General features: G+C 54.3%; 1 protein-coding gene across 13 annotated transcripts in view; it reads right to left on the bottom strand.

Annotated features, from left to right (window-relative positions):
* The window catches only part of DNMT3A (DNA methyltransferase 3 alpha), a 102,334-nt gene that overhangs the window by 36,909 nt on the left and 39,305 nt on the right, over positions 1-26,120 (bottom strand). For 8 of the 13 annotated variants that reach the window (XR_009739503.1, XM_061433099.1, XM_061433095.1 and 5 more), the window contains exons 4-6: positions 12,089-12,359; positions 6,194-6,237; positions 5,595-5,741 (exon numbers count right to left, since the gene is read on the bottom strand). Coding sequence is in view for 12 of the 13 variants with exons in the window: in XM_061433099.1 (XP_061289083.1) it covers positions 5,595-5,741; positions 6,194-6,237; positions 12,089-12,359 (462 nt within the window). In the remaining variant the exon portion in view is untranslated. The other 5 variants (XM_061433102.1, XM_061433103.1, XM_061433101.1 and 2 more) reach the window with 5 other exon arrangements.

Below are 26,120 nucleotides of genomic sequence, written 5' to 3'. Positions count from 1 at the left end.
TCAAAGTGCCCGGCACAATACCCTCAACCCCCCAACACCGAAGGTGCTTGGGGATAGCTTATTAAATGGAATATAGCACAGCAGGAGATGACCCGCTGAACACTCAGGCTGTTCTTCCCAGGGCCGACAGGAAGCAAGTCTGTTGAGACTGCAGGGTTATAAAGCAAAAGGAAGCAACATTTGCTCAGCTCACAGGAGCAGCAGTACAAATGGCCAATAAACATATGAAAAGATGTCCAACCTCACTTATCTGGGAAATGCCAATTAAAATCATAGCAAGATAGTGTTTTTCCCACCCATTAGATTAGCAAAATATTGATGTTGGCACAGGTGAAAATCTTCTCATACCCTGTTTACGGGAGCCTAAGTTGGCACTGCCCTTTTTGGAGGACAATTTGGCACACTGTATAAAATGCAAAATACACATTCCTTTCAACCCAGCATTTCTCTTTCTAGGTATCTATCTGAGAGAAACAGATGCACAAAGAGACATGACCAAGGATGTTCACTGCTGTGGTGCTTATGCAGTAAAATACTGTAAACCACACAAATGTCCACCAATAAGAGAATGGTTAAATAAAATCATGGTAATCCATACGGTGGAAGAGAACAGTAATTACGTGGCTTGATTGCCCAGACTTATCATAAGTGAAAAACCAAGCTGTAAAACGAAACTATAGTGTGGTTCTATTTATATAAAAAAGGAAAAGCGAAAAAAAGCAACTGTGAAGCAAACTTATAAATTTACACACACACATAGATGGATAAAGACAGCACCAGATACCTCTGGTAGGGGAATTAAAAGTCACTGGGAGGGATGGTTGTTTTTTGTTTTTTTTTTTTAAAGAATGTATTTGTGTAATACTTATATAAATCAGTTTTAAAGAATTATGCATGTCCTATTATATTCTAGCCCTGTGCTGTACATGTTCTATACACCTTATTAACCCACACAACTCTGAGATTAGAAGTAGTCATTCATTCATTCAGCAAACTTTTACAGAGTACCTCCTGAACGGCAAGCCCTGGGGGCAGAGGTGCCCAGAGGGCCTGTGCTGAACAAGCTTGGGTTGGGCAAAAGCAGAAAACAAACTGGTGAGTGGGGTTCCATGAAGATGAGACGCACACAGGACAGCAGAGTACAACCAAAGTCTACAAACAGTGCTGGGGCCTAAGCTTGAGGGGCAGAAGCAGTGGCGGGGGAGCGGGGCGGGGATGGGGTGGTCAAGTGATGCAGAAGGTCCCAGGTCCAGTGAGTGGACAAGTCGGCACCTGGACTCACTTCCAGGAAAGCGAAGGCTGTGTTGCCTATGGGGAGAGAAGGGGGCTCTGAGTGCAGGAGAGAGAAGGGAGGAGAGGACAGACTGGAGTATGTGGACAGAAGATTACTGTTGCCTGTGTGCACGCTAAGTCGCTTTAGTTGTGTCTGACTCTTCTTTGACCCCATGGACTGCAGCCCACCAGGCTCCTCTGTCCATGGAATTCTCCAGGCAAGAATACTGGAGTGGGCTGCCGTTTCCTCCTGCAGGGGATCTTCCTGATCCAGGGATCTAACCCAAATCTCTTACATCTCCTGAATTGGCAGGCAGGCTCTTTACCACTAGCGCCACCTGGGAAGCCCCCAATTACTTGCTATCAGTATTTAATACGTATTAAACATCTAGTAAGTCTGAGGATGCAGGAGTCCCTCCATTTGGGTTGGAAGCCAGGAAAGAGGCAAGATTCTAGAAGAGCAGGACATGGTTTCCTGACCCCGAAGCAATTTAGAATCGGTTGGGGTGAAGACATTAAAGAGAGTCATAACATCACCGGCTATAACCGCGTCCTAAAACCACAGCACTGACACACACAGGGAGCCCTCAGGCCTTCTGGCTTGATGACAGTTCCAGCCACTTGGCCAGGCCTCTGCCTCGCACTCGTGAGGGTTAATGAGGTAACACCTGTGAAAAGCCCTTCCTAAGCCTAAAGTGCTCCTTCAGGGCCACACTGTTCTGAAAACAGAAAGAAGAGTCTGGAACTGCCCTCCTCTGGGGGAAGGTGCCTCTCGTCTCTCCTCCCCACACCCCGCCCTGGGCTAGTTCTGCCAGGCCAAGGTAAGTTCTCCTTGGCTCAAGAACAGTGGCGACCCAGTGGGGACAGCAGGAATGTGGGATGGAGAAGACTCAGGCACCACCTTACCCATGGGAGCCTGCCCTCAGTCCCCCAGCCCCACACTATTCTCCAGGTACACTTGTCAGCACCCCCAGAAACCAATGGCCTGGGCCCGAGCTCCCCAAGAAGTTGTCTCATATTTACCCACCTCCCAACTGCTTAGCCAACCAACAGCTATTCACAGAGCCTGTTCTCCCTGCCCAATTATCAGGTTTGGCATAACTGGTGAAGACATGTAAGAGTTAGTGAAAAATACTCTATGAAATATAACTGACTGCTAAACCCCACAATATTAACGGTAAGGACTACAGGAGTGCAGAGAAGGGAAGAGGGCAGTGTGGACTAGAGAGAATCCAGAGATCTTCTTGGAGGAGGCAACAGCTCTCGGACTCAACCCTGAAGAATGAAGAGGGGAAAGTATAGCAGAAACAAAAGCAGGAAGGAAGTAGAAAGGGGAGACCCGGTCTCTCACAGGGACTGTTCTATTAGAGAATGGTAGTGGCAGGGTTCGGGGGGTGGAGCCATTGTGGAGGTCACAGTGAGGGTCAAAGTCTTGAGAAACAGCCAGAGGATTTCTGACATGATAGGGAGACAACGGAGAGTTGTTGCTGGCTCTGTTGCAGGGCCTGGTCACGATTAAGGCAGAATTTAATCCTTACAAGGATGAGTACAGAGGTGCAGAGAATAGGAGATGGGACAGACAGACATGAGCATCCCAGCTCAGGCAGGAACCCCCACTTCTGCCTCGGCAGAGGGGTTGGAAATGCCCCATTTTTCTCATCCAATTATTTTAAATTTCATTTATTTTGAGATATTCTAAGTCTTCTTAGTTGTTTTTTTTTTTTTTAAAGCTTAAGGTGGCAGGTAAACTCAGATGGTAAAGAGCAGACCTCACAGTGTGGAGTGATCAGGGAGGTCATGGGAAAAGGAAATTAAGCCGAGGGGGATATTTTGAGGGTAGAAGGCTCTACAGGTGAGGCATGTGGACCAGGGGCAGAGTGGGGTCAGGTGAAGCCCCACAGCCTTCACACAAGCCCAGCTCCCCAGCCACCCTCCTGCTGCTCTGAGCCTGCATCCTGTGCTCCTTCATCCACCACCATGGACCTCCATTCCCGAAAAGACCACACAGTCTTGTTCCTCTGAACTTCTGCACATACTGTAAGTCTCTTTCTACCTCGCCTTTCCTCCCCTTTCCCTAAATTCAAGTTCATCCTTTAAAAGCCAAAAGCCACCTCTTGCTGATGCAAAGGTGACCCCAGGCAGAATTAGTCTATGTTCCTTGGCGATGCTCTGCCTGAGGTGCCCGATCCCTCACCCTGAGTTTTAGTTGGGGGGACTTCCCTGGTGGTCCAGGGGTTACGACTCTGTGCTTCCACCACAGGGGACACGGTTTCAATCCCTGGTCGGGAACTAAGATCACACATGCCACGTGGTGCAGCCAAAAAAAATTTTTTTAAATAAATTTTAGTGGCAATTTTAAGATTGAGAAAATGTATCTATTATCTTACTTTTCCCTGTGAGTTAAGAAAAGACTGCCTTTTTTTTTTTTTTTTTTTAATTGCAACTGAGGGCAGGCCTCCATAAATGTTCTTTAAGTACAGTTTAAGGATCACCAAATTTCTGGAAGCCCTTCAAGTGTAAAAGGCATTATATCTAGCTTCTGGCCCCAGGGCTAAAGGAGAGCAAAAGCACAGACTCCCACATAACAAGTAGTTAAAAAGCAAAGCCCCTCCCACCGACCACAGAGGAATAGCCCCAAGTCCTGAACGAAATTTCCATCCCAAAGACCACACTTAAAGCTCAGAGACCTTGCAGAGGCTGTCCTGTCCCTTTTCCAAGCTCTTCCAGGAGAGAAATTTCTGCCTTCCTGGATCCCAGAGGAAATGGAAACAATCAAGTAGCCACCAGCCTCTCTCTTTCCCACCTGGCTTGGAACTTTCTCTAGAGCAAGCTCTCACACAATGTACAAGGGATAACACCCTCCTTTGTAGGCCTGGGGTAAAGACCAGTGAGAGTGAAGGTGAAAGGCCCCAGGTGGTGGCAATTCATGGCGCGTCCCTTCCCTTCCTGGTCAACACGCTTTCTCTCTGCTTATCAGACACACAGGAGGGCAGTCCCCCAGTGGTTGCTCGGGGGGACTGCTTTCGCCCCTTGGTCTCCACCGCCTCACCGCCTCTCACTGCTGAAGCCCTGGCCTGGCTTCCTCCCTCCTGATCTGCACGGAAGCCTCTCTTAGAAAAGTCACCGGCTGCCTCCAGGTGGGCAGGTGCAAACAGCCTGTTTCAATTCAGCCTCCATGGGGCAGGGTGGCCCCTGCCTCTGGAAAAGTTTCTCTCCTTTCTCCCAGGCTCTTCCTCCCAGGCCCCTTCTCAATACCGCTGCTGCCACTGCCCCTACCTCATGTGGCCATAACTGCAGGGTTTCTGTGGACCGAGCCCGGGATGCATCTCGGTTCTCTCCAGTCTCCTAGGTGAGCTCATCAGTGTTTGTGGCTCTATGCCTTCCCACCTTTGCATCTACAGCCTGGACCTCCCTCTGCTCTGGGATCCGGGCACCTTAGTATCTCAGACTAAACACTTGCTTCCCTCCCACCCCAAACCCATTCCTCCTCTAGTCTTCCCACCTGAGGCAGCAGCACACGCATTACCCCTGTGGGCCGTGTCCATCCTCCCCCCTTCCACATCCTTCCCATTGGTTAGCAAGCCCAGATCTGTCCCTCTCCTTCACCTTTGCTGCTCCTTTAATCTACATCAAATCACTCCTCTGCATAGAAACCTTCAGGGGCTTCTCAGGATACTCAGCGTTAAACCAGCTTCCGGCCCAGATCTCAAGGCTCTGTATGATCGGCCTCTGCTTACCTCCCCTCGCCACCTCTCGTCTGGCCCCACTCTCTCCCCTGCTTGGTTCACTCTGAGAAGACCGGTCTTTTACACAACCAAACAAGTCAGGGCCTCGCTTGTGCTGTTTCCTCTGCCTAGAATATTCTCCCCCACCCCACAACTCACAGAGCCAGCTCTTTTATTCCTTCCGGTCTCAACTTCAATACCGCCTTCTCCAAGAAGCCTCTCCACACCACCCCACCTAAAGCAGGCCTCTGTTACTCTCTATTTCAACTCTAATAAGAGCTCTAACTTGTTTTCTGTCCATGTCCCCCATCACAATGTCAGCTCCATGAGGGTAGGAATTATACGTGCATTGAGGCCTAGACACTGCCTGCTTACACGCTGAGAGTCCAGTAACATTTGTGGAAATAACAAAGGACGCGCAGTCACTGCCTAGGGAGCCAGCAGTTCCCTGTAAGAGTGAGAGGTTAACCTGAAGGGGAAGGGGAAACTGAGGCTCAGCCAGGGCCTGACAACAGCCACAGACGGTGGCTGAAGCTAACTTCCAGTTTCCCGGTTCTGTGGGACAGGCTGGGGCCCAGGCCAGAGAAGGCACCTCACCTCCCTTTTCCAGCGTGCCAGCCACTCGTCCCGCTTGCGCTTGCTGATGTAGTAGGGGTCCCCCGCCTGGAAGGTGAGCCGCGGCATGGGCCGCTGGCGGAGGCTGGACTCCCAGCCCAGGCCACCCCGCAGCCGGCCCCGGGAGCCCTAGGACAGAGAGACGACAGACAGACCGGCATTAAGGTGGGCATGGACAGCCCTGCTGCAGGGTCGTTCCTCCTGGAGGGGAAACCAAGGAGGCACTCACCTCATACAGAACACAGGAGCTCTGACTCCTGGCCAGAGATGCCGGCCCTGGAGTGAGGGACAAGCCCCTGCCTGGGTGGAAGGAGTGAGGGATGGGGGCGGGATGTGGGGCAGGACATAAAACAGAAGGGGAGGTGCTTGGTCTCGAGTGGGGACCAGCTGGCTGCCTCGCTGGGGGCCTTCCAACCTCCACACCCACTTCCTCTGCTCCTCACGGAGGGACAAGTACAGAAGGGGCCAGGGGCCACCTCGGGCTCCCCTCACACACACTCGCCACAGTCGGTCAGAGCGGTGGCTTTCTTCTCCTAGAATCAGGATCCATAGAGCCCCTGGGGGTTGAGGAAAACACTTGCCTCCATTTTCATGGATTCGATGTTGGTCTCCTTCTGTTCTTTGCCTGTGGAGAGGGAAGAACAAAGGGACTGTCGGCAGAGTTACAGGAGTGGCTCAGAGGCCTCACCTTGTGCCTGGGGTCCCTGCCTCGGGGATAGGGCTTCTCCAACCATTTGGTCGCACCTATGTCAAACCTGATGGCCTACTGTGTGCCAGGCATTATATCATGCTGGCCCCAGGACTCAGAGCGCAGCCAGGGCAGAAAAAGGACCTGGGCAGGGTTGGAGGCCCAAACCCAAAGGAACAACAGAAAAGCCAGGGCTGTGGTTTCTGGCCCATGGAGTGAGTCAGGCACACAGGAGGGTCTGGAAAGAGCCCCTTTGGCTACTCCCAGTCAAGAGAGCTCAATTACTGGAGGGGAGGCCAGACTGCGTGGTGTGGGGTGTGGCAAAGATGCTCTGGGGGTGGGAGGATGGGGGCGCATGGGGACTGGAGCAAGACTACTGAAGCAACTTTGTCTCTTTGAGACTCAGTTTCCTCATGTGCAAAATAAAGATGCTGGAAATGGTTTCTAAGGTGCTCCTGCAGCTCTCAACACCATGCTTCTACCATGAATATCTGCCTCTGTACCCCATTCTCAGGTCCCTGAGTTCTGTCTTTATTCTAGAAGCCTTGGATTCCCACTCTCCACAGTCGTTCTGTAATCTCTCCCAGCTTTTTCCTCGTTGAGGATAGGTACATAACCCCGCTAATGCTTCAGACAGCATTTCCCTGCTCCTCTTCCCCACAGTTCCTCAGTTGGCCTGGACTCCAGTTCCTGGAAGGGAAGGCTCCCCTGGGGGCTGAAGCCCCAGCAGTACAGCCTTTAAAGGTTGGGGCAGGGAGGCCTTATCCTCTCCTGTCCTTCTCCAGGTTCCAAGCTCCAGAAGGTCCTGGAGCTCCTACGCTGGTCCTGTCCCTCTCAGGTTCCTCACTGGCACACTCCAGAGTCTGCAGCCCTGCCTGGCTGTGGGTTGGGTTAATTATGCCTTCCAGCTTCCTGCTGGAGACTGGGGGTGCTGAGGCAGGGAGGCTGGGGTGTGTGGGGGGGGGGTGAGCCTCCTCTCACCTGGGCCCCAGAACTCCTTTGTCTGAAGCCAAGATTACTGAGCTTGGCCCCAAAGCAGGAAGGTCACTACGGCTGGCTCAAGGTCACTTGGGAGGCTGGGGGTAGGGGGTTTGTGGGCAGTGTGAAGGGGAGACAAAGAGCCCAAAACGGAAAAAACAGCCCTTCTTGCATCTCCTGGCTGTGAGGCGGAAACCAGCCACAGCACTGAAGGTCTCTGAATCCCCAGGCCCCTGAAGAGGCTGTTTCTTTCCCCCTCTCTCACTCACCGAGGGAGACCTGCGGCTCCACTCTGGGCTTCGATGACCTGGAGCCTGGGGACAGGGCAGGCAGGGCTGCACCTGCGGGTTTGCTGGGAGGTGTGGACCCCGCGGTGCCAGATGCCCAGGGCGCCGGGAGGAAGCGGGGGCGCGTGTTAACTCGCCAGCGCTGTGTACACAGCCGGCCTTTTAAGGTACGTCTCACCGGACTTTCCCTGTCGCTTCCTCGTGCTTCCTTTAGGCCCTCTAGCCTCACAACTGCCAGCCGCCCCCCACGCCCCTCAACTGTTTCTCGTGCCTTCTGGGGCAGGGCTGCCCCTCCCGCCCGCCTTCTCCGGGCCTCCCTCCTTCCCCGGGGTCCCCGCCCCCCAACTTCTCTCAGACCCCCGGCGTTCCACCCGGCCAGGCTTTGGGCCGGCCAGGAGGGGGCGCCCACCCTCGTATCACGCGGCGCCTGGGACCTTTCTTCCGGGGGACCCTCCGTGGCTTTTGGCTTTGTGGAGAATCCTCTGTTCACTAGAATTACCGAGAATCGGGGCTGAAAGGAATTGTCGAGATGATGGGGTACTTGTCTTGCCCTTCGAGGGGGAAACTGAGGCGCGGCGGGGGGGGGGGGGGCGGGGGGCCGGGGAGCCGAGGGACTTACTGCCAGAGCTGAGATTTCAGGGCTCCTGACTCCCAAGCCGGCTGTCTCCTTTTTACATCGCACCACCCTGAGGCTCCCCTCTTCCTCCTTCCCCAGCCCCCATGCTCCCCGAAACAGAACTACTTTTCCTCATGCGGTTTCCAACTGGCTTCTTTCTGGAATGTTCTCCCTGACAGATTCCGCGCATGCCCACTTGAGTGATATCGCACACACACTTTCCAGCCCGGCCCAGCAAAACAACCAACTGGGCTGCTTCAGAATGCAGCGCTTGTCCCGAGTCAGGGGGTGGTCAGCAGCTCTCTGGACAGTCCCTCTGCCGTCCATCTGCTCCCGGCCCAGACCCAGGGTCGCAGGCTGGGCCAGGTGGCTGTGCGTCTTCCAGGATGGCCCTGGCAGGCTTGGACATAACCCTGGGGCATCTCAGGTCCTGGGGGCAGGGGAGGCCAGAGTGCTTCTAACACTTACCTGCTGGTCTGAGGCTATACTCTGCCAGGGGGTCACCTCCAAATTCCCTTTAAAATGAACCAAAATCCCAATGACAGGACTGAGGTCAGGCTGGCCTCAGAGGGTAGTTACTAGCCGAGTACTAGTGTGTCAGTCTAAGCAGAGAGAAGCTCTGTGCTGACCCTCATCTGGCCCTTCACCAAGCTGTATAATCTCAGTAACTAACTTAACCTGTCTGAACCCTCAGTCTCCCCATCTGAAATATGGGGATAATAAAAGTCTTCCTTAGATGCTGGCAAGGATTAAATGAATTACATAAAGAGAAGGGCTTCTCAAAGTTTAATATGCCTCAGAATCATGAGGATCTCTTTCAAATGTAGATTCTGCTTCAGTAGGTCTAGGGTGGGGCTGGAGACTCTGTATTTGTAACCTGCCAGGTGATGCCAGGAGACGCTGCTGGTCCATGGACCATTTTGAGTAGCAAGAACATAGAACACTCAACACATGGTTAATATTCAGTAAAAAAGAGAGCTACATTACCATCATTACTACTATCACCATGATGGCCTTAATGCTCGGAGTGCAGGAGCAGTTCCAAGGCCACCACCTGCCTGTCCAGGTGGCTCTTGTCCTTATTACTCATCATCTCCCCTGTTCCTCCTTTCTCCTGGCTGTACTATCAGGATTTGGGGCTCCTACGTGCACACAGGAGGGTGCCCAGGCCAAGACTGCTTTAAAGTCCTCCATGTTTCCTGTGTAGGAAATAATGAGAGGGATTCCGGGAGAGACAGATGGGGCCCCTGAAAAGACCATGGCCAAGTCACTTTCTCCCTGGGGCCTCAGTCTCCTTCCTTCTTGGAACCAAGCAGCTGCGTATGCATTCTATGGGGCTGACTGCTGGACCGGTGGCCAAGCCTCCAGTAGGCCACTGCCCACCCCTCTAGGTACCAGCTCACCAGTCTCCGCATCCAGGCAATTCACCGTGACCTTCAGGGATCCCAGCTCTGATCCCTGCCAGCATCTCCACAGCCTCAATAGCTGAGGCCACACAGGAGTGCTCCAAGGCCAAATTTTGGAGATCAAGGACACACGGGACGTTCTCACCCACTGCACTTTGTACTAAGAGTCTGAGAAGGATCCACTCAATGTGCAAAAGTCCCAAACCCAGGAGTCACCCTGACATCATCTCTGCCCGGCCCCCTCCTGTCCCTGGCGCTTATCCACAGCTCTCCAGATCTGCCATCCTCCCCTCGGCGCCTGATTGCTCATCCTGCTTCCCGGCCCCTCTGTTCCATCCCAGGATCCAGATGGCAAAGGGATCTTTTCAAAACGTAAAGCGGATCATGTCACCCCTCGAGAGGGCAGCCTTGAAGCTGCGCTAGCTGTATCTGCTGTCCCCCTGTCAAACACCCTTCTCCCTCCCTCCCCCCATTCCACACACGTGTGGGTTTCTGTCACGTCCCTGGATACCCTGCTCCCTCCCACCTGTTCTCACCCCCTCCCTGCGCTTCCCCTCCCCTGGTAAACCCCAGCTCATCCTTCTGCTTAGGTGTAACAGCCCAGCTTGTCTGGGGCTCCTCTGTTACAGTTTCTGAGAATCATGTTTATTTTCTCTTCGAGAACTTATCTCTGTGTATAAACACACACTTGTAAGTGTGCATTTCTCATTAATGTCCATCTCTTCAGTGGATTGTTGAGGTCCTCCAGGGCAAGAACCAGGTTTTTGTTCATGATAGCTTCCCCAAATCCCGGCACACGTCAAGTAAGTGTTTAATAAACCCCTATTGACCAACTAGAGGAGTTGCTCCTGAGAACGGAGGACAGGGAAATCCCAAACCGAAAGCAAACTCTCACGAGTTAAGAGCAGCCTCACAGTGCTGGCTCCATCCCAACAGGCAGGAAGGCCTGCCCCAGCCCTGGGCCTCAGCTGGGTGCAAGCTATGGTGGGGTCCCAGGAGCTGCCTGTTTGGTGGGCAGGGCCGGTGGGTTCCCAGTTCTGCTCTTGTATATCTGGCCTTTGTAAAGGGAGATGGCATTTTCTCCCTTTCTTCCTGTTTCAAATCAGGCCGCATGGCCACTCCTCTGCGTGTCAGGACACATCCCCAGAGGTGCTGAGTTCAGGACCAGCCGCCACATCAATCCCACCCCCCAGAACAGCAGGGGGCATGGGAAGGGCACACAGACTCTGAAGCTAGAGACCAAGACGAATGAATTCCGAATCTGCCAACAGGCTTGGGGTCCCTGAGCAAGTCACTACATCTCATTAAGCCTTGATTTTTTCCCACCTTAAGATGAGGCTCATAATACCTCTTGAAGAAGACTGAGAGAGTAAATAAAACCACAGATGCAGAATGAGTACCTCAGAAAGCCCTTTGCACGTGGTGGGGGCATCGTAAATATTAGTTGAATAGTAAATGAATGAAAGATTTTTTTTTTTTTTAATAAATTGGGAAATCTCTTCTGGAGATGCTCTCTACCCTGCATGAATATGAGGTTTGGAAGCATGCGAAATTAAGTCACGCCAATTAATCGATTGATTCACTCCCCATCATGTACTCTTGGAAGGAAGGCATTCTGAAATTAAAATGCACATATGCAAAACAACCTGGCAGGGCCCTGGGAGGATCAAACGTGATAATGTATGAGAAAGCGCTTGGTAAACTGTGAAGCCCTGTACAAATGCTAGTTGTCCTCATTACTAACATGTTTACAGTTCTGTTGGCCCTGAAATCGCTGGCTTAACCTGAAAGAAAAAAGTGGGCAACTTTCCAGGGCTCCAGGGCTCCAGGGCTAGGCCAAAAAGTCCCTAGAGGAAGAGGTCTGGGCTGGGCAGTGCACACCCCACCCCCACCTGCCCTACCCCTCCCCGACTCTGTCACCACTGAACTTCAGTCCCGTCTGCTGAACTGTGGTGGGCTTAGGACATCTGCACTGGGAAAGGCTGACGGCGATTATAACACCCACAAGGGCACCTGCTGCCCTCGAGCGCCCAGGCCAGGGGCTTCCAATGTGTGGATCCCTAAGAGCCGCAGGTCTTGTAGAAGAGTGAGCAGGCGCGGCCAAGGCTGATGGAAAGCAAAGAGAACAACCGGCCTGTGGGGAGACAGCCATCACCCCAGTTCAGCAACCACTAGCATTCTGCAAACTCACTGTCGTACCAAATCTAGTTTGGTTTTTTTTTCCATGAGAAGCCAAAACTCCAGATTTTTATGTGAAATTTCTTGATTTTGAAATATTGGCAATTAATTTTCTTTTTAATGTTTAAAATACTGCCTGGGTCAAATAAAACGTGCGTGGGCTATATCCAGCCAGTAGCCTCCAGGGCACACAGCCTTAGCAAGTAGACCTTCAGCCACCACCCAGCAGGTGCCTCCTGGGACCTTCCAGGCCCTGAGTTCTAACCCTCAGGGGGATCCCAGCCAGCCCTGCAGAGGCTTCCCCCCTTGTGCCCGGGACTTACCCTCTTCTGCAGGGGCTCCCCGGCCATCCTTGGGGGTGCAGCAGCCATTCTCTACAGCTCTGGAGGCTTCGGGCGGGGTCTCAGTGGCACCCTCTCCCTCTGCTGGGGCCCCGCCCTTCTGCCCTCCAGCGGGGCTCCCCTCCTCTGGCTGGGGCTCACTCCGCTTCTCCAAGTCCCCGTTGGGTAACAGCTCTGAGGGGCCTGAGTCTTGGGCCATGGACAGGGACTTGGAGGTCACGGCGGGGTCCTTCGGTGTGTCACTGCTTTCCACCTGCAAAGATAAACATGAAGGGAGCGTTAGACCAGTGGTTTCAGCCCCTCATTGACCCATTGGAGATTCTGGTGAAAATTACGTCTGTCCAGAAAATGGTGTTCACATAAATGTGTATGCAGTCAAACACACTCACAATTTTTTCTCTCAGATTCAAGGGCTTCACCCTCTGAAGTCAAAAGGTCTGTGGACTCCAGTGAAGAAAACAGGAAAATGTATGAGAAAGTGCTTTGTAAACTGTGAAGCCCTGACAAGTGCTAGTTGTCTTCATTACTAACATGTTTACAGCTCTTTACCCCATCTCACAGCACCCCCACTCACTGAAGTGATGGGGGGGTCCCCAAGTCTTCCCTGTGGCCCCCACTGAAAAGGAATGCTCCTCATTTTATCCCCACTTCAAACCAGGACACTTCCCCAGAGGATTCCAAGTAACCCCGGGCTGATTTGACTCCTGTGTCAACGCCCCTCCGGCTGTCCTCTTGAGCTGCTGCCTGGCATGTGGAGTGCGAGGGTGAAAGGGGGGCCTCCTCTCCCCCAACCTGAGCACTGTTCCTTCCCTCAGCTTTGGCCCCACAGCCTCTCGAGGGTGCTCAGACCCCAGGAGAGCCAAGTCCCCCCTGCCAGAGCACACAGTGGCCTGCAGCAAGTCTGGAGTACATGGTGCCATGTTCCCCTCCAAGAGGAAGTGTCGTGCTTTGTCCCCAGGAGTCTCAGAACTGAGCTTGCTACAGGAAACACACTGAGAGTTGTCATAACCGTCCCTCCTAAGTGTCACTGCACGGTGGGCGAAGCTCCCTCTCACCCGTTACCCCTCAGAGCACCCGGCCTCCTGGGGAGGCTCCCAGAGACTTTTGTGATTAGCTCGAGGTCACACACCTTGTGAGGACAGAGCCTGGCGAGCATCTGGCCCTTGGCCATCCGGGGGCAGGTAGGCCAGGACATCTCAGAAGGGACAGAGGTGTCCTCTCAGGGCAGGAGAGACACGAGTCCCCCTGTGCTTGGCGCTCTGCCACACCCGCAGGCACCGGACCACCCGCCGCAGCCCTGTCTGCCGGCTCCCCTGCAGAATTGGTGGAGGGCAGGCGCGGCACAAGCTCAGCAAAAGCCTCAGGAAGGTGCTGCTCAAGAGTGTGCCTCAGTTTCCCCACCTGTTTTCTGTTTATAAAAGCCAGTCACATACAAAAATTCTAACCACACAAAAATGAATAGCATTGAAAGGTTAAAGCCCCTATTTCAATTCCCTGCCTCCAGAATCACTCCCCACAGGTGAACCATCATTAACAGTTTGGCGAGTATCTTTTCTCGACTTTTTTCCCTGTGCATCTACAGTCATACATAAGTTGCGTGTTTATACACACGTATTTACACACACATCCAGATCCAGAATTTTTTTTTCCCCCCTAAGAAGGGATCATATGACTTATCCTGTTCTGCAACTTGCTTTTTCACTTCGCAAGCACAGCGGGCACCTCTCCATACCAGCGCGTATGGATCTGGCTCACTCTGCCTTGGCTGCTCAACATTCTATTGAAAGGATGGTCCTTAATTTATTCAAACCGTCTCCTAGTGGTGAGCTTTGGGCTGACGGGCTTTCTGTTGCAGAGAACCTCTTGCACTTACGGCTCTCTGCACCTGTGAATTTCCATAGGCCAGAGTCCTAGAAGTGGCCTGGCTGGGGAAGAGGGTCTGCCCATCCAAGTGTGAGGAAAGAGATCCTGCCAAACTCCCTCCAGATAGCTATACCCCTGAAGAACGTACTCCAAAGCCTGACGGAGCGCTGGGTTCCCCAGCCCCTCCCTGGCAGGCCCCGCAGTTTCCAAGGCGGCTTCTGCCCCAGGGATCCACACTCTCACCAGTGAGCCCGCTGCTGTACGGCGAGGAAACCCCAGAGGCAGCAAAGAGGGACAAGGGCCTTGGAGAAAACAACAGAAATAAAAGCCAGAGTCTGCCCTGGAGGAGGTTCCCTACACAGAGCAGCCTGAGGGCATACAGAGGGACCTCGAGGCCTGGCCAGGCTGCTTTCTCCGGGGGAGGGGAGCATGTGGACCGGCTTGGGCAGGCCTGCTTCCAGGAAGAAACCCTACCACGGAAGGCTACACATGTGTGTGCGCCTCAGCAGTGGGGGTGGGGTGGGGTGGGGTCGGGGGGCGGTGCTGGAGGAAGAGGTAGGCCTCGGGGTGGGGTGGGGAAGGCAGAAGTCCTCCACCAGGCTTGGGCACTGGAGGCCGAAGCCAGCAGAGCTAGAAGGCCAAACACGGACAGCAAGCAGGCCCTGTCCCTCTCCTCGGTGGCAGCCCCATGTGTCTCACACACACACTCTCTCCAGGACTCAGGAGGTCTTTTCCACCTCCCTATTCAAACCAGTGGGCTCTCTGGCCTGGAACTCCCCTCTTCGGATGAATCCTCTCAGTCCTCAAGCCTCCTGTGTGTGACACAGTCGCGTGGCCCAGGCAACTGGAGTGCCGGGCACGCCTGGAGTGGGGAGCCTGCGGGGGGGGCTCTGCCCCCCAGGTCCTGCTGTGCCACCGCTGGAGCCCCAGAAATGGCGCTCCCAGGAGGAGGGAGTTGCGGGGTCCCGCTGGCCGGGCTGAGAAGTTTGGGTCAGCGGCACCAATCTCTTACCATAGCCGTGTCCTCCTTTCCTCTACCCACTCGCTTCACCACACACACCTCGAGTCAGGGTAGGCTCCCAGCCCCGCAGACTGCTCAGACAATGCCGCTGTCACTTACTTCCTGCCCGGGGGCCACACCGCCTCTTCTCACCCTGGGACTCAACTTCCTGTTGACTGCCAGCTCCAGAGCATAGAGACCCAGGACTACCTGCTCTGAGACCCGACCCAGCCCTGGGGCCCGAGCCACCCTGACTGGAGACCCCTCTCAGGCCTGCCCCGGAGGGACCCCCAGTCTGCAAGAGGGTGAGACACGCCATCCTTCCAGAGGTGGGTGGAGGAGGCGTCAGGGGAAGCTCTGCACAGCTCCAGCCCCGGGAGGATGGGTTCAGGTGGGCTGAAATCTGCCCTGATCTCACCATTCCCCCTCACCCCCCTTCCCCACCAGCCTGAGTCAGCTGGAGTTCTGGGCTTAGGGGAGCTGCTGACTCCTACCACCGTCAACTTGAGATCCATCTAACCCATGAAGAACTACCCCCTCACCCCCAGCTACTAGTGGGCCCTCACTCTCCCTCTCTCTGAGGCGTGGAAACTGGGCAGGTCAGATCCACCCAGAAGAAACCACTGAGAGGAAGGAAGGAAGGAGGTCCACAGTGGGGAGCTGGATGTCCCATCTCAGGTGAGAAGAACAGACCTGGAAGCCGCCTGGAGCGGCCACCCCAGCCCGGCCTGCGCCCTCCTGATTCCGTCTCCTCTGCTTCTACCTCCTCTCAGCCCCCTCCTCTCCTCTGTGGCCACTAGCCACAGAGGAGGCACGGGATCGCTTTACTGGGTTAGACTGGGCGTTGGAGTAGGGCACCTGGCAGCTCTTTAGTATTCACAATGAATTCCTTAATGCCAAAGACCAGGTTACAGTGAGAGCATCCAGTCCACACGTCTAGAGGGAGTCTCAACTTTGTTGCATGTCAAACGTAATTGGTTAAAGGTCTGGTTTTGTTTGCTTTTACTCTTTACTACTGCCTTGAGTGGAGGAGACACAACACACTCTGAGACACTCATTTCTTCTGTGGGGGGAGGGGTAGCAGCCCGGCCCTTTTCAAAGGCGCCACCAGCAGCTGTAGGTGACAATTTCTCCTTCCTCTGCTTCTCACCCACGGAGGCGGGGAGAGGGGGTCAGGAGTGGTGGCAGGAGGGGAATGGGAGCCATGGGCCCCCTCACTTCTCTTCCTTTGGGTGGGTGGGCACAACAGAGTGGAGTAAAGCTAGACTCCAGCACCCACTGTGCACCTACCTGCCCCCCCACCCCCTGCCACATGCCTCACTCTGGGTCTTCAAACCCGGCCTACCACCTCCTGAGGCCCCCTCAGAGTTTGCTGGCCTTTGCCTTCCTTCCAAGCAAGACCCCTCCATCCCAAGATAATGCCTCCTGCTTCTCTGCTGCCTATCTGCTCCTTGGACCTCTCCTGTGAGCAGCTTATTCCAAGCAGTGAAGGCAGTGGTTCTCAGCTGGGGTGGATTTTGCCCCCCAGGGGACATGTGGCAATATGTCTGAGACATTTTTGGTCACCACACCGTGGGGGTGGCGGGGGTTGGGGGGAGGCACGGACTGTGGCTTCTGGTGGGTAGGGGCCTGGGGTGCTGCTAAATACCCTACACGACAGCCCCCAACACAGAAATTATGCAGCCCCAAAGGGGGCGGGTGCTGTTGTTGAAAAGCCCTGGGCTGAGGACAGGGGCACGGACACAGGGACCTCATCTAAGGACCCTTTTTTCAAAACTTTTTAAAAAGTTGTAAAATATATGTAACAGAGAATCTACCATTTTAACCATTTTCAAGTGTACAATTCAGTGACATTAAGTACATTCACACTGTCGTACAACCATTACCACCATCCATCTTGAAAACATTTTCATCATCCCAAACTAAAAGTCTGTACCCTTTAAACAAAAATCTCCCCATTTCCCCTCCTAGTCCCTGGCAACCACTATTCTACTTTCTGTCTTCTAAGGAATATTTTAAGTCTGTCTGTCTCTCTCTCACACACAAACATACACCCCTGGAAGGCATTTGTGTCAGGCCCCGCTTGCTTTTTAAGGCCCTCAGCCTCACCCTTTTCCCAACCTCTGCCCCCCAAGAGCCCCCGTGGAGGCTGGCCCTGCAGTCCACTCCAGCATTCACTCACATCTCCCAGTCCACCACACACCACATTTGTTTACAAAGCACTTTCACACCCTATCTCATTAAAGCACTCCTCACATGGTACCTAATTATTTGTTTACCGTGTGTCTCCCTCCTAGGCTGTGAGCTTTGCCTTATTTATCTTTTTATTTCTCTTCCTTCCAACCACTCCACTGACAGCTCCCCAGTACTAAGCAGAGGGCTTGGCATAAAGATGCTTAGACAATTAATAAATGTAATTATTACAGTTATCCCGATGGGTTATGTTGCTCTCACTTTTCCAAAGAAAAAGGCGCCACAGTTTGCCCTCCAGTCACACACCTTCTAAGTGCTAAAGCTTCCAGAATGACCCAGGTACAGGAGAGGCATTCGAAAGCTGGCCTCCCCACCTGGGTTGAGTCTCCGGAAAAGCCAACCTCAAATCCCAAGGGCTGCAAGGAGGAAAAGGAGGCTTTGATGTGCCTGAGCAGGGCCAGGGAAAGGCTGCCGGCTGTTTCCTTGGCAGCAGCCACCACAACGAAAGGCCAGAGGCGAAGCAAGAAGGAACCTTCTGCAGTGAACCTGTTCAGGCCAAAGCCAATTCCCCAGCCCCGCCCCCCACGCCCTGCTCCCCTCCCTCTCTGCTGGAAGTCTGGACCAGACCCCAGAACGCCCACCCGGCTTCAGAAGGTGAGGCCTTGTCTCCCAAGGTGGGGCAGAGTGCTGAGGCTCCAGATAGGGAAGTGATTTTTGAGGCTTTTTACAGTTATAATACTCACACACACACACACACACGACTCACACACACTGGCAAGTTAAGAGGTGATGGAAGTAATACATGGGAGATAGGGCCCAGGGCCCAGCTCTCCAGCACAGCCTTTGCATGCAGTCTTACCTGAGCTCAGGTGTGGAGGGGGGAGACCCAGGGATCCTGCCTCTCCCACTGCAAGGCCCTGAAAGTCGGAGCCAGGTCCTGGCCTGGCTCTGGGCACCTGACTCACCCTCTCTTCCCATGCCAGGAGCCGCTGCTGAAAAAGGCCTTCACTCCCGGAGGAGGGAGGCCCTGAGGCTAGCAGATGTTGGGCGGCCTCACCTCACCCTCCCATCTTCCTGCCCTCCTACCCCCACCCCCAAATGGCCATTGTGCCTTTAAGGCCCTTGGCAGCAGTCAGCTCTGTGCCAGCCAGGAACCCTGGCGTCCCGCCAGTTACGTCTTCTTGATTACAGACACACAGACACACAATCATATGTGCAGACACACAAGGAGTGCACCCATGGCCCAGAGACATCTGCTCACCGGCCATAGGACAGAGCTGTGCTCAGATGCCCCAGAACGATGTCAACAAACACACACCAGCATCCCCTCTCCACCCACACCCACTGTTCATCCAGTCCTTCAGCTGCTGCAGGCCCATCGGGTCCCCACCAAGCCCTGGATTTTCCCAGCTTGACTCTAATTTCAGGAAACAGCCGAACTGTCCACGTAAGCAGGGCGGCCCTGTCCCCTAAGCGCTGGCACTGGGCCCAGGCTCCCCAGTCTCCTCTGTTCCAGTCCTTCCTGCAGCCCCTTCCCCTGGCCACTGTCTGCTCTGATTGGCCGGAAGTGGCCTTGAGGCAGAGAGAGCCAGAGAGGTCCCCCGCGCCCACTCCCGAGAGAGGCTCTACATGCCTCCCTGCCCAGCCTTCCTGGGGTGATTGGAGTTGGGCCCCAAGACTTTGGAAGCAGGACCTTGACCCTTCCAATTTCCTTTTAGCCAGTGGAGTAGCTAAAAGGGCCACCGGTGGGGTCAAGGGACAGGAGGACCAGAGGCCAAAGAGGGCCAACTCTGGCAAGTCTGATCCCCCAGGCTGCATGCGACTTCTAGGTCCTACCGTTCCTCTCACCAGAGGCCGGGAGCTGCCTTCCCACCCACCCCCCGAGATCTCTTCAGTGTGTGTGCGTGTGTGTGTGCACGCACACTTGCAACTCAGGACGGAGGAGAGAACTTCAGGGTGCGGACATCTCAGAGGTCACTCAGCCGGGGCCCCTGCTGGCTGTGACACACGGCTGTGAGAGTAAGCATGGACCTGGTGAGTGCTGGCCCACCCGGGGTTCTGCTCTCAGCCAGAGACACCTGTCCACCTGGAAGAGGGCCTGGCTGTGGCTCTTTGAAGTCATACTCAAAGGATTTTAGGGTGAGTTGGAGGCTGCCTTGAAAAAGCCATTATGTGGAGAAGATCCCACGTAGTATTTAAGTCAACCTCTTTTGAAGTTTCTTCTGTTTTTCAGCCTCTACAGTCAGGCCTTGGGTGACAGGTTCGGTGAGAAGGGAACTCACCATGGAAAATGGGGCTTTCTTTTCTCCGCTTCACCTACCTTTCTAAAGTTTCTTTGGGTGTCTCCCCGCCCACCCCCACCCACCCCCGCTGGGGTTTGCTCATCCTGCCCCACCCGATGCCGTGACTTCATAGCTTTAATCACATCCCGACTCAGCCTTTGTCTCTCCAGACTGGAGGGCCGTAATCTCTCTTGTCTGTCCTCACTTGGCAGCCCTGCCTTCCCCTGGATCGCTTTAGCTGCCCTTCTCTGGAGATCTTCCAGCTTCGTTACATCTTTCTTGAGGTGGCAGAACTGAAATGCACAGAATTCTCTAGGTGAGGATGATGAAAGAAGACCGACGTCAACAACTCTGCCCCAAAGCGTTCACGGAAGGTCCCTGCCACTGCGGGAGTGCGGCAGGTGTAGCTCAGGCTCCCAAGAAGCCCACGGGGTCCTAGGAAGCCCTCAGGGCTCGGGACCCGAGGGAATGAATGCCTCTTGCTGGAGGTGGCCTGGGACGTGTGGCTCCAGGGAAGGGGCAAGGGAGGGATGAAAATAAGCAGGGGTTTTCGGGAAAGCAAAATGGAGATTCTGGGATTTCACTCAGATGCTTCCCCGGTAAGACCAGCTATCTAGAGTGGCCTCTGAAAGGGGCCCTGCCAGACCTTCCAGAAGTCTCTGTCTCTGGCAATAACACTGTTGCCATCCCTGGAGGCCAGCAGCACCTTCCCTTCTCTCCCTCGTCTGCAGCCCAGCAGTGCAGGCCCTACCCATTCTGTCCCATCACGGCTGCCCCCAACCCAGTAGACTCTGGACATATTTTCTGGCCTCATCACCCTATCTCCCTGCATTCTTGTGCACTCAAACTGTCATGCTCACAAATGCCAGAGTGACCTTCCCAAAACTTGACTCCCATCACTTCACACCCCACGCCGTCTCAAAACTTCTCTAGATAAACACTACGTATTTTCAAGAGGATAAAATGTAAACCCTCAGGCTGCCTGCAAACTACCTCTCCAACCAAGATAGAAGGTGTTCTTAAATGAAACCTCCATCCACTCAGCCCAGCCAGTCTGCTCACAGTCCATCCTCTCCCTGTCACATGGGTCCTCTCTCTGAACATGCTGCTCAGGAGGGTCCCAAGTGGGAAAATCTACTTTCCCCTTCCAGGGATCACCTCCCTTCGAAAGTCCAGCCCCTCCCCACAACATCTCTTTGGCACTTCAGGCGCAGACCTCGGACCAGGCTCTTGGGTACCGGATGCCTCCATGAGTGTTGATCTGACGGACCAGCTGTGGGAACAGCAGAGGCGTCTGCAGGGCACAGTTCCCAGAAAAGTCTCTGCCCTCCTGAGAGGCCTGCCAGCCCTGTTTTCCCCCACCCCTTCAAAAGCATGAGGAGACGGGAGTGGGCAGCCGTGTGCCTGATGCAGGCTCACAGGCAGGGACACCCCCTGAGGGGCTAGGGCCCAGGAATGGGAGACACCCTTTCAGAAAGTTTTGTGCATAAAAACAAGGGGCGCCAAGTCACTGAGTCAAGGTTCCAGAGGTAAGTAAAGGAGCCCTTCGAACCTGGACACAAAAAGCGCTGTCTTCAGAAGCAAAGGGATCTATTAGGTGGGAAAATGAGCCAGTACTGCAAACTCTCAATAACCAAGTTAAAAGGTTCTCAGCTAGCTTCCCTGTTGGCTTAGACTGTTAAGATTTGACTTGTAATGCAGGAGACCCAGGTTCGATCTCTGGGTCAGAAGATCCCCTGGAGAAGCAAATCCTCTGGCTACCCACTCCACTATTCTTGCCTGGAGAATCCCATGGACAGAGGAGTGTGGTGGGCTACAGTCCATGGGGTTGCAAAGAGTCAGACACTACTGAGCAACTTACACAACAGCTGGCTTAAGCTGCCATGGGACAGACTCCCAGCTTCACACAGCTTACACCCTCAAATCCTTCACTCTGAAGTGGGGCAGTGTGGCCCTTGTGAGCTCACTCACTGGGGCACTGTGTTGGAGGTTCCGCCTGCAAAGAGGAGTGAGTAACACTGGCTTTGGGCCGGTCTGGCTGAGCTCAGCGCCTGCTCCCAGCCCCCTCCTCCCCTCCCCCTCCCTCCCTTTCTGGGTTATTCTTAGCAAGAAGTGACCTCAGAGTGCTCCCACTGAGCAAAAATAACCTTGGAGGAAGTTGATGGGTATAAATCTTCAATGAATAAGTGTATCTACCTAGTAAACAGGGCAGGGAGCCCCAAAGGACCAGTCCCCCACCAGGGTCTGGTGGGCAAGGGCAGATACTGTCCCTCCTAGAGTCCCATGTGTAACCAACCCGAGGGACAAAGTTGGTCGCAGGGCCGTCTGGGCCTGCGATCAGGCAGGAACCAGCTTCAGACACCCTAACTTGTTACTCTCAATGTCCTCGGAGCTGGAGAACAAGAAGATACCTCTTCCTCCCAGCCCGACACTCGCACCCACATGCGGGCCTCCGCTCTCCGGCCAGGGGCGACCAGCCCCGCATGGTGCTGTCCCCTCCGCGGGTCTTGAGAACTGGCCAGCTAGCAGGCCCTGCACGCAGGTGCCAGCTCCCCTCCGAGGCCCCGCCCAGCCCTGTGGCTGGCTTCCTGTTTCCTGTTGCCGCGGGGGCCCTGAGCATCCTGGCTCCTAGGCCAGTGCCACAGACCGACGCCGCCGCCTGGTTGAAACGGGCCCACCTCTTACTCCTCAGACCACCCTTCCGCTTAGCCACAGGCTTACTAGTATGTGGGTCAGTCGCCCTGCTCAGTTCTGTTTCATCTGGATGCTTTTTAGACCAGGTCTACACATGTTTTCAAACAGCCCGGCCTTCGTATATTACCTTAAAGTGAATTTAGGGTACCCAGTCTCCCAGGTGGTGAGACTGGAGTGGTGAGAGAGGATGAGCACCCCGGGCTTTGCAGCTGGGACGCTGGAGGCCAAGTCTAGGTCGTCCTCTCTGAATCTCGGTCTCTTCCTCTGACTGTGGGGACAGTCACGACAGCAGCCCCCACCTCCCCATACAGGTTTGCTGTCAGCATCAAATGAGGTCCATGGGAGTAGAAGGCCTTCGTAGGCAGTCGAGCCCTGTGCCGCTCTTAGCCTTTCTTCAGGGTTGCCAGTCTCAGTGAGCAGGTACCCAGTGCAACGGGAAGGGGTGGTACACCTCTGAATGGAAGATCTGGTGGAAGCGACACACTCTCACCACCAGCTTTTCTGTGCGAAAACCCAGGCTTTGGTTTAGGTATCTTAGATTCCCAATCCATCAGGGAATGATACTTCTGTAAAACACAAAATCGTGCCTGTGGATGTGGTGACAGTATCAAGTTGATATAAAGGTTTCTAAACTGATTCTCAACTTCTGTACAGACCAGGGAACAAACAGCTCTCAGACTGGTGCTTCTCCGTCAGGTGTGTGGACCCAGGTCCGGGATCGCAGGGCTGTTATCTTGTTTTAGTTCTTTGTGTTCATTTTAATTTAACAATTGGTTTAAAAGGGAGGGCCAGCGTGGCTCACGATGGCTGCCCTGGGCTTCATTTGCAAGACAGGCTTCGGTGGGCTGTGACACTGGGTGGGCAGAGAGCAGGTAAGGCTGCCAAGAACATCAGAACAAATGTGCCCAGGGTGCTCAGGGAGCAGCAAGCTGACGGGGTTTCTTTGGCAAGAGATGGACGCTGAGCACCCATGCAGAAGCAGGAGAAGTCACGTGGTGAGGAGCCAAACGAAGTGTTCCAGGTCTCATCCCATGAGAAATGGAGCCCCTGGAGATTTTTTTTTTTTTTTAATATTTAAGTTTTAGCTGCACTGGGTCTTCATTGCTGCACACAGGCTTTCTCTATTTGTGGCAAACAGGGGCTGCTCTTCACTGTGGTGCTCAGGCTTCTCACTGCAGTGGCTTCTGTTGCGGAGCACGGGCTCTAGGTACACGGGCTTCAGTAGTAGCAGCATTCAGGCTTAATTGCTCCACAGCATGTGGAATCTTCCTGGACCAGGGATCAAATCCATGTCCCCTGCATTGGCAGGTGGATTCTTAACCATTGGACCACCAGGGAAGTCCCCCTGCAGATTCTTGAACAGCAACGTGCCCCAAGCTGTATTTACTGTAATTATATGTGGCCTCCTCTCAAACACATTAGGTTGAAATAAGTCTTATTTATTTGGCAGGTGCTCAGTTGGTGTAATGTGTTTGTGGCCAAAAAAGAGAGGGCTGGGGGTGTTTAGAGAGATGCTGCAGGCAGGTGGGGCCCGGTCTGGAAAGGACACAGCCAGGAGGCTGATGCAGGAGAAAGTGGAAGGTACCCAGAGACAGGTAGGTCTTGGGGGCAAAACCTAGAGACCCTGGGTGGGGAATGGCGAGGACACCACTGGATATACCTGATCCCTTCCTGTCCAGCAGTGGGTGTGCAACATTGGCACAAATCAAGAGCCCGCCTGCAGCCAGGTTTTCCTCTCGTGCTTCCCAGCACTGCCTGCTCTGTTCCACCTGCCAGGGTTTGAGCCGAGCCCACCACTCCCTGCCCAGTTCCCAGGCTTAGCTGGATGACACACACTCAGCTGCCTTAAAGCACCCTGGTCAACCCGTTCCCAGGATCACAGCTTTACCAGGTCCCCAGAAACCCACCCTGCTGTGCTCCTTGGCTGGGGAGGGGAGGAGGCCTGGGCAAGCATCGGCTCTGCAAGAGGCCCGGGAGACCGTGGACTGGCCCTGGGCTGCACCACAGACTTCCCTTATGCAGGCTCCCTTCGGGGTCAATGGGGCTGCTGCCAGGAAAGACCGGCTGGCTGTTCTCTGTGCCCTGCAATGTGCAAGGGTCTCTGTCACAACGCTGCTTTGGATCCCCTGCCTCCCCAACCAACATTGCCTCCCCGTGCTCCATCCCCCTTCCCAGGGCCTCTCTTGGGAGTCCAGGTGGCTTCAGATGTCAGTGAGGACTGGACCACAGCAACACTGGCCTGCACAGGATGTGTGCACCTCCCAGGGAGTTCTGAGAGGCTGATGCCAGGCTCCCACACGAAAGGCCTTCTGGACCCTGGCCCACTGGCCCCTGTGGGGGCCAGAGGGGCAGGCTTATGACACTGTGCATTTGGAGCCCACCTTGCTGTTTGCACAGCATCCGTGGCGGTGGACAGGGCAGGTAGGGCTGGCAGCCATATTTTTTCCAACAAGGAAGAAAAAGCTCAGAGAGGTTCAGTAACTTGCTGAGGTCACACAGCTGGCGAGCAATAAATCCAGCACTGCTGCTTCCGTTCCACATAAGGACAGGACCGACTTTGGCTGACCATTGGCTCTTTGGTATTTTAACCCATTTAATTTTCCCAGGGGTCTAGGGGGAATGCATCCTTATCATCTCTATTTTTCAGAAGGGGAACCCAAGGTTCAGGCGGTGACTTGTTCAAGGTCACACAGGTGGTCAGTGGTGGAGCTGAGATTCAAACCCAGGTCTGCTGGATTTTAAAGACAGTGCTTTTTCTTCCCTGCTGGGCCCCTTTTCCAGGCCAAGGTGTGTGACCCACTGACCCTTCATCCACTGGGCTGTGCACCCCCCTTCCCTTTCTTCATCCAACTCTGGACACACACTTGGGCCTGACTTCCCTGTACCCGCTGGTTCAAGGACCTCCCCCACCTCTCAGTGATGTGCCCTCCCTCTGGTTCAGGGACTCACAAAGATGAGTCAGAGGGCTGCCAGTTCCATTTGCTACAGGTGGCGGCTCCCACCCCTAGCGCCGGAAAGTAAGGGTGGAGCATGCTCTGCGGATCACAGGTACATGCATGGCTCAGATACGGAATGACCGATGGGTACTGACTCCATCGGCACTGTGCCCCTCCACTTTCCCCGACAAGATAGTCTATCTGGGGGGTGGAGTGGAGGGGCACCCAGGAATCTGGAAGTGCAGCCTGGAGTCTGCTGCAAGCTGGAAATCCCTTTGAAGTCCCCAGTTTTATCTTTCAACTGCCTGTGCATTTTTCATTCCAGGCCATAAAATATCCATGTTTGCTTGAATATTAAAAGTGTTCAAATTACTTACCAGTTAAATTACTTAACTTCTGCCCTCTTCCGCTCCAAATCTCCGAGCAGCATTGGCAGCGGTGCACTTCAATGCCCCACAGGTTCCCAAACCTCCTGACTCCGAAAACCCCGTCACCTGCAGTAGGTGTAGCCCTCCCTCCCTCATTGCAGCCACCGTTCACTCTACTCTCTGCCCCACGGAAGAAAATCCTGCTCCTCTGAGAACATGTCCTTGAAGGGCTGAGTTACAATTAACGCGGGGCTCCTGGCTCCTCCTTACCTTCTTGCTCCAAGTTTCCCATTCTCAGCTGGAAGGGACGAAAAGAAAGGAACCAGCTGTCGTTGGTGCTGGCAAATAACTACTGTTCTGCCTCTGAGTTTAAGGCATAAGGAAGGCAGGCTCCTGCAGCCCCCGGGCCCTGCCCCACAGAGCACTCCTCATCTTGGGCAACCCAGGAGCCTCGCCCTGGAATCCGAGGCAATGGCACCCAGAAGCTGGGGTTCTCTACTTCGACTAGACTTAAAACAGTGCCCAGCCCTCCTTCTCTCTGACAAAAGGACTCAAGAGCCTGCATGTCTTCCCTACTCACTTTGATCAGACTTCCAGACTTTAGTCCCCTTCATCCAAGTTCTCCAGGTGGGACGGAGGCCCAAGGTGGGTGTCTGGATGGGGAGGGAGGGGCCCATG

The sequence above is a fragment of the Bos javanicus genome, chromosome 11 (genome assembly GCF_032452875.1).
Source record: "Bos javanicus breed banteng chromosome 11, ARS-OSU_banteng_1.0, whole genome shotgun sequence".
Lineage (NCBI taxonomy): Eukaryota > Metazoa > Chordata > Mammalia > Artiodactyla > Bovidae > Bos > Bos javanicus.
Note: the sequence above shows the minus strand (reverse complement) of the source record. Positions and strands in the feature narration are given on the sequence as shown.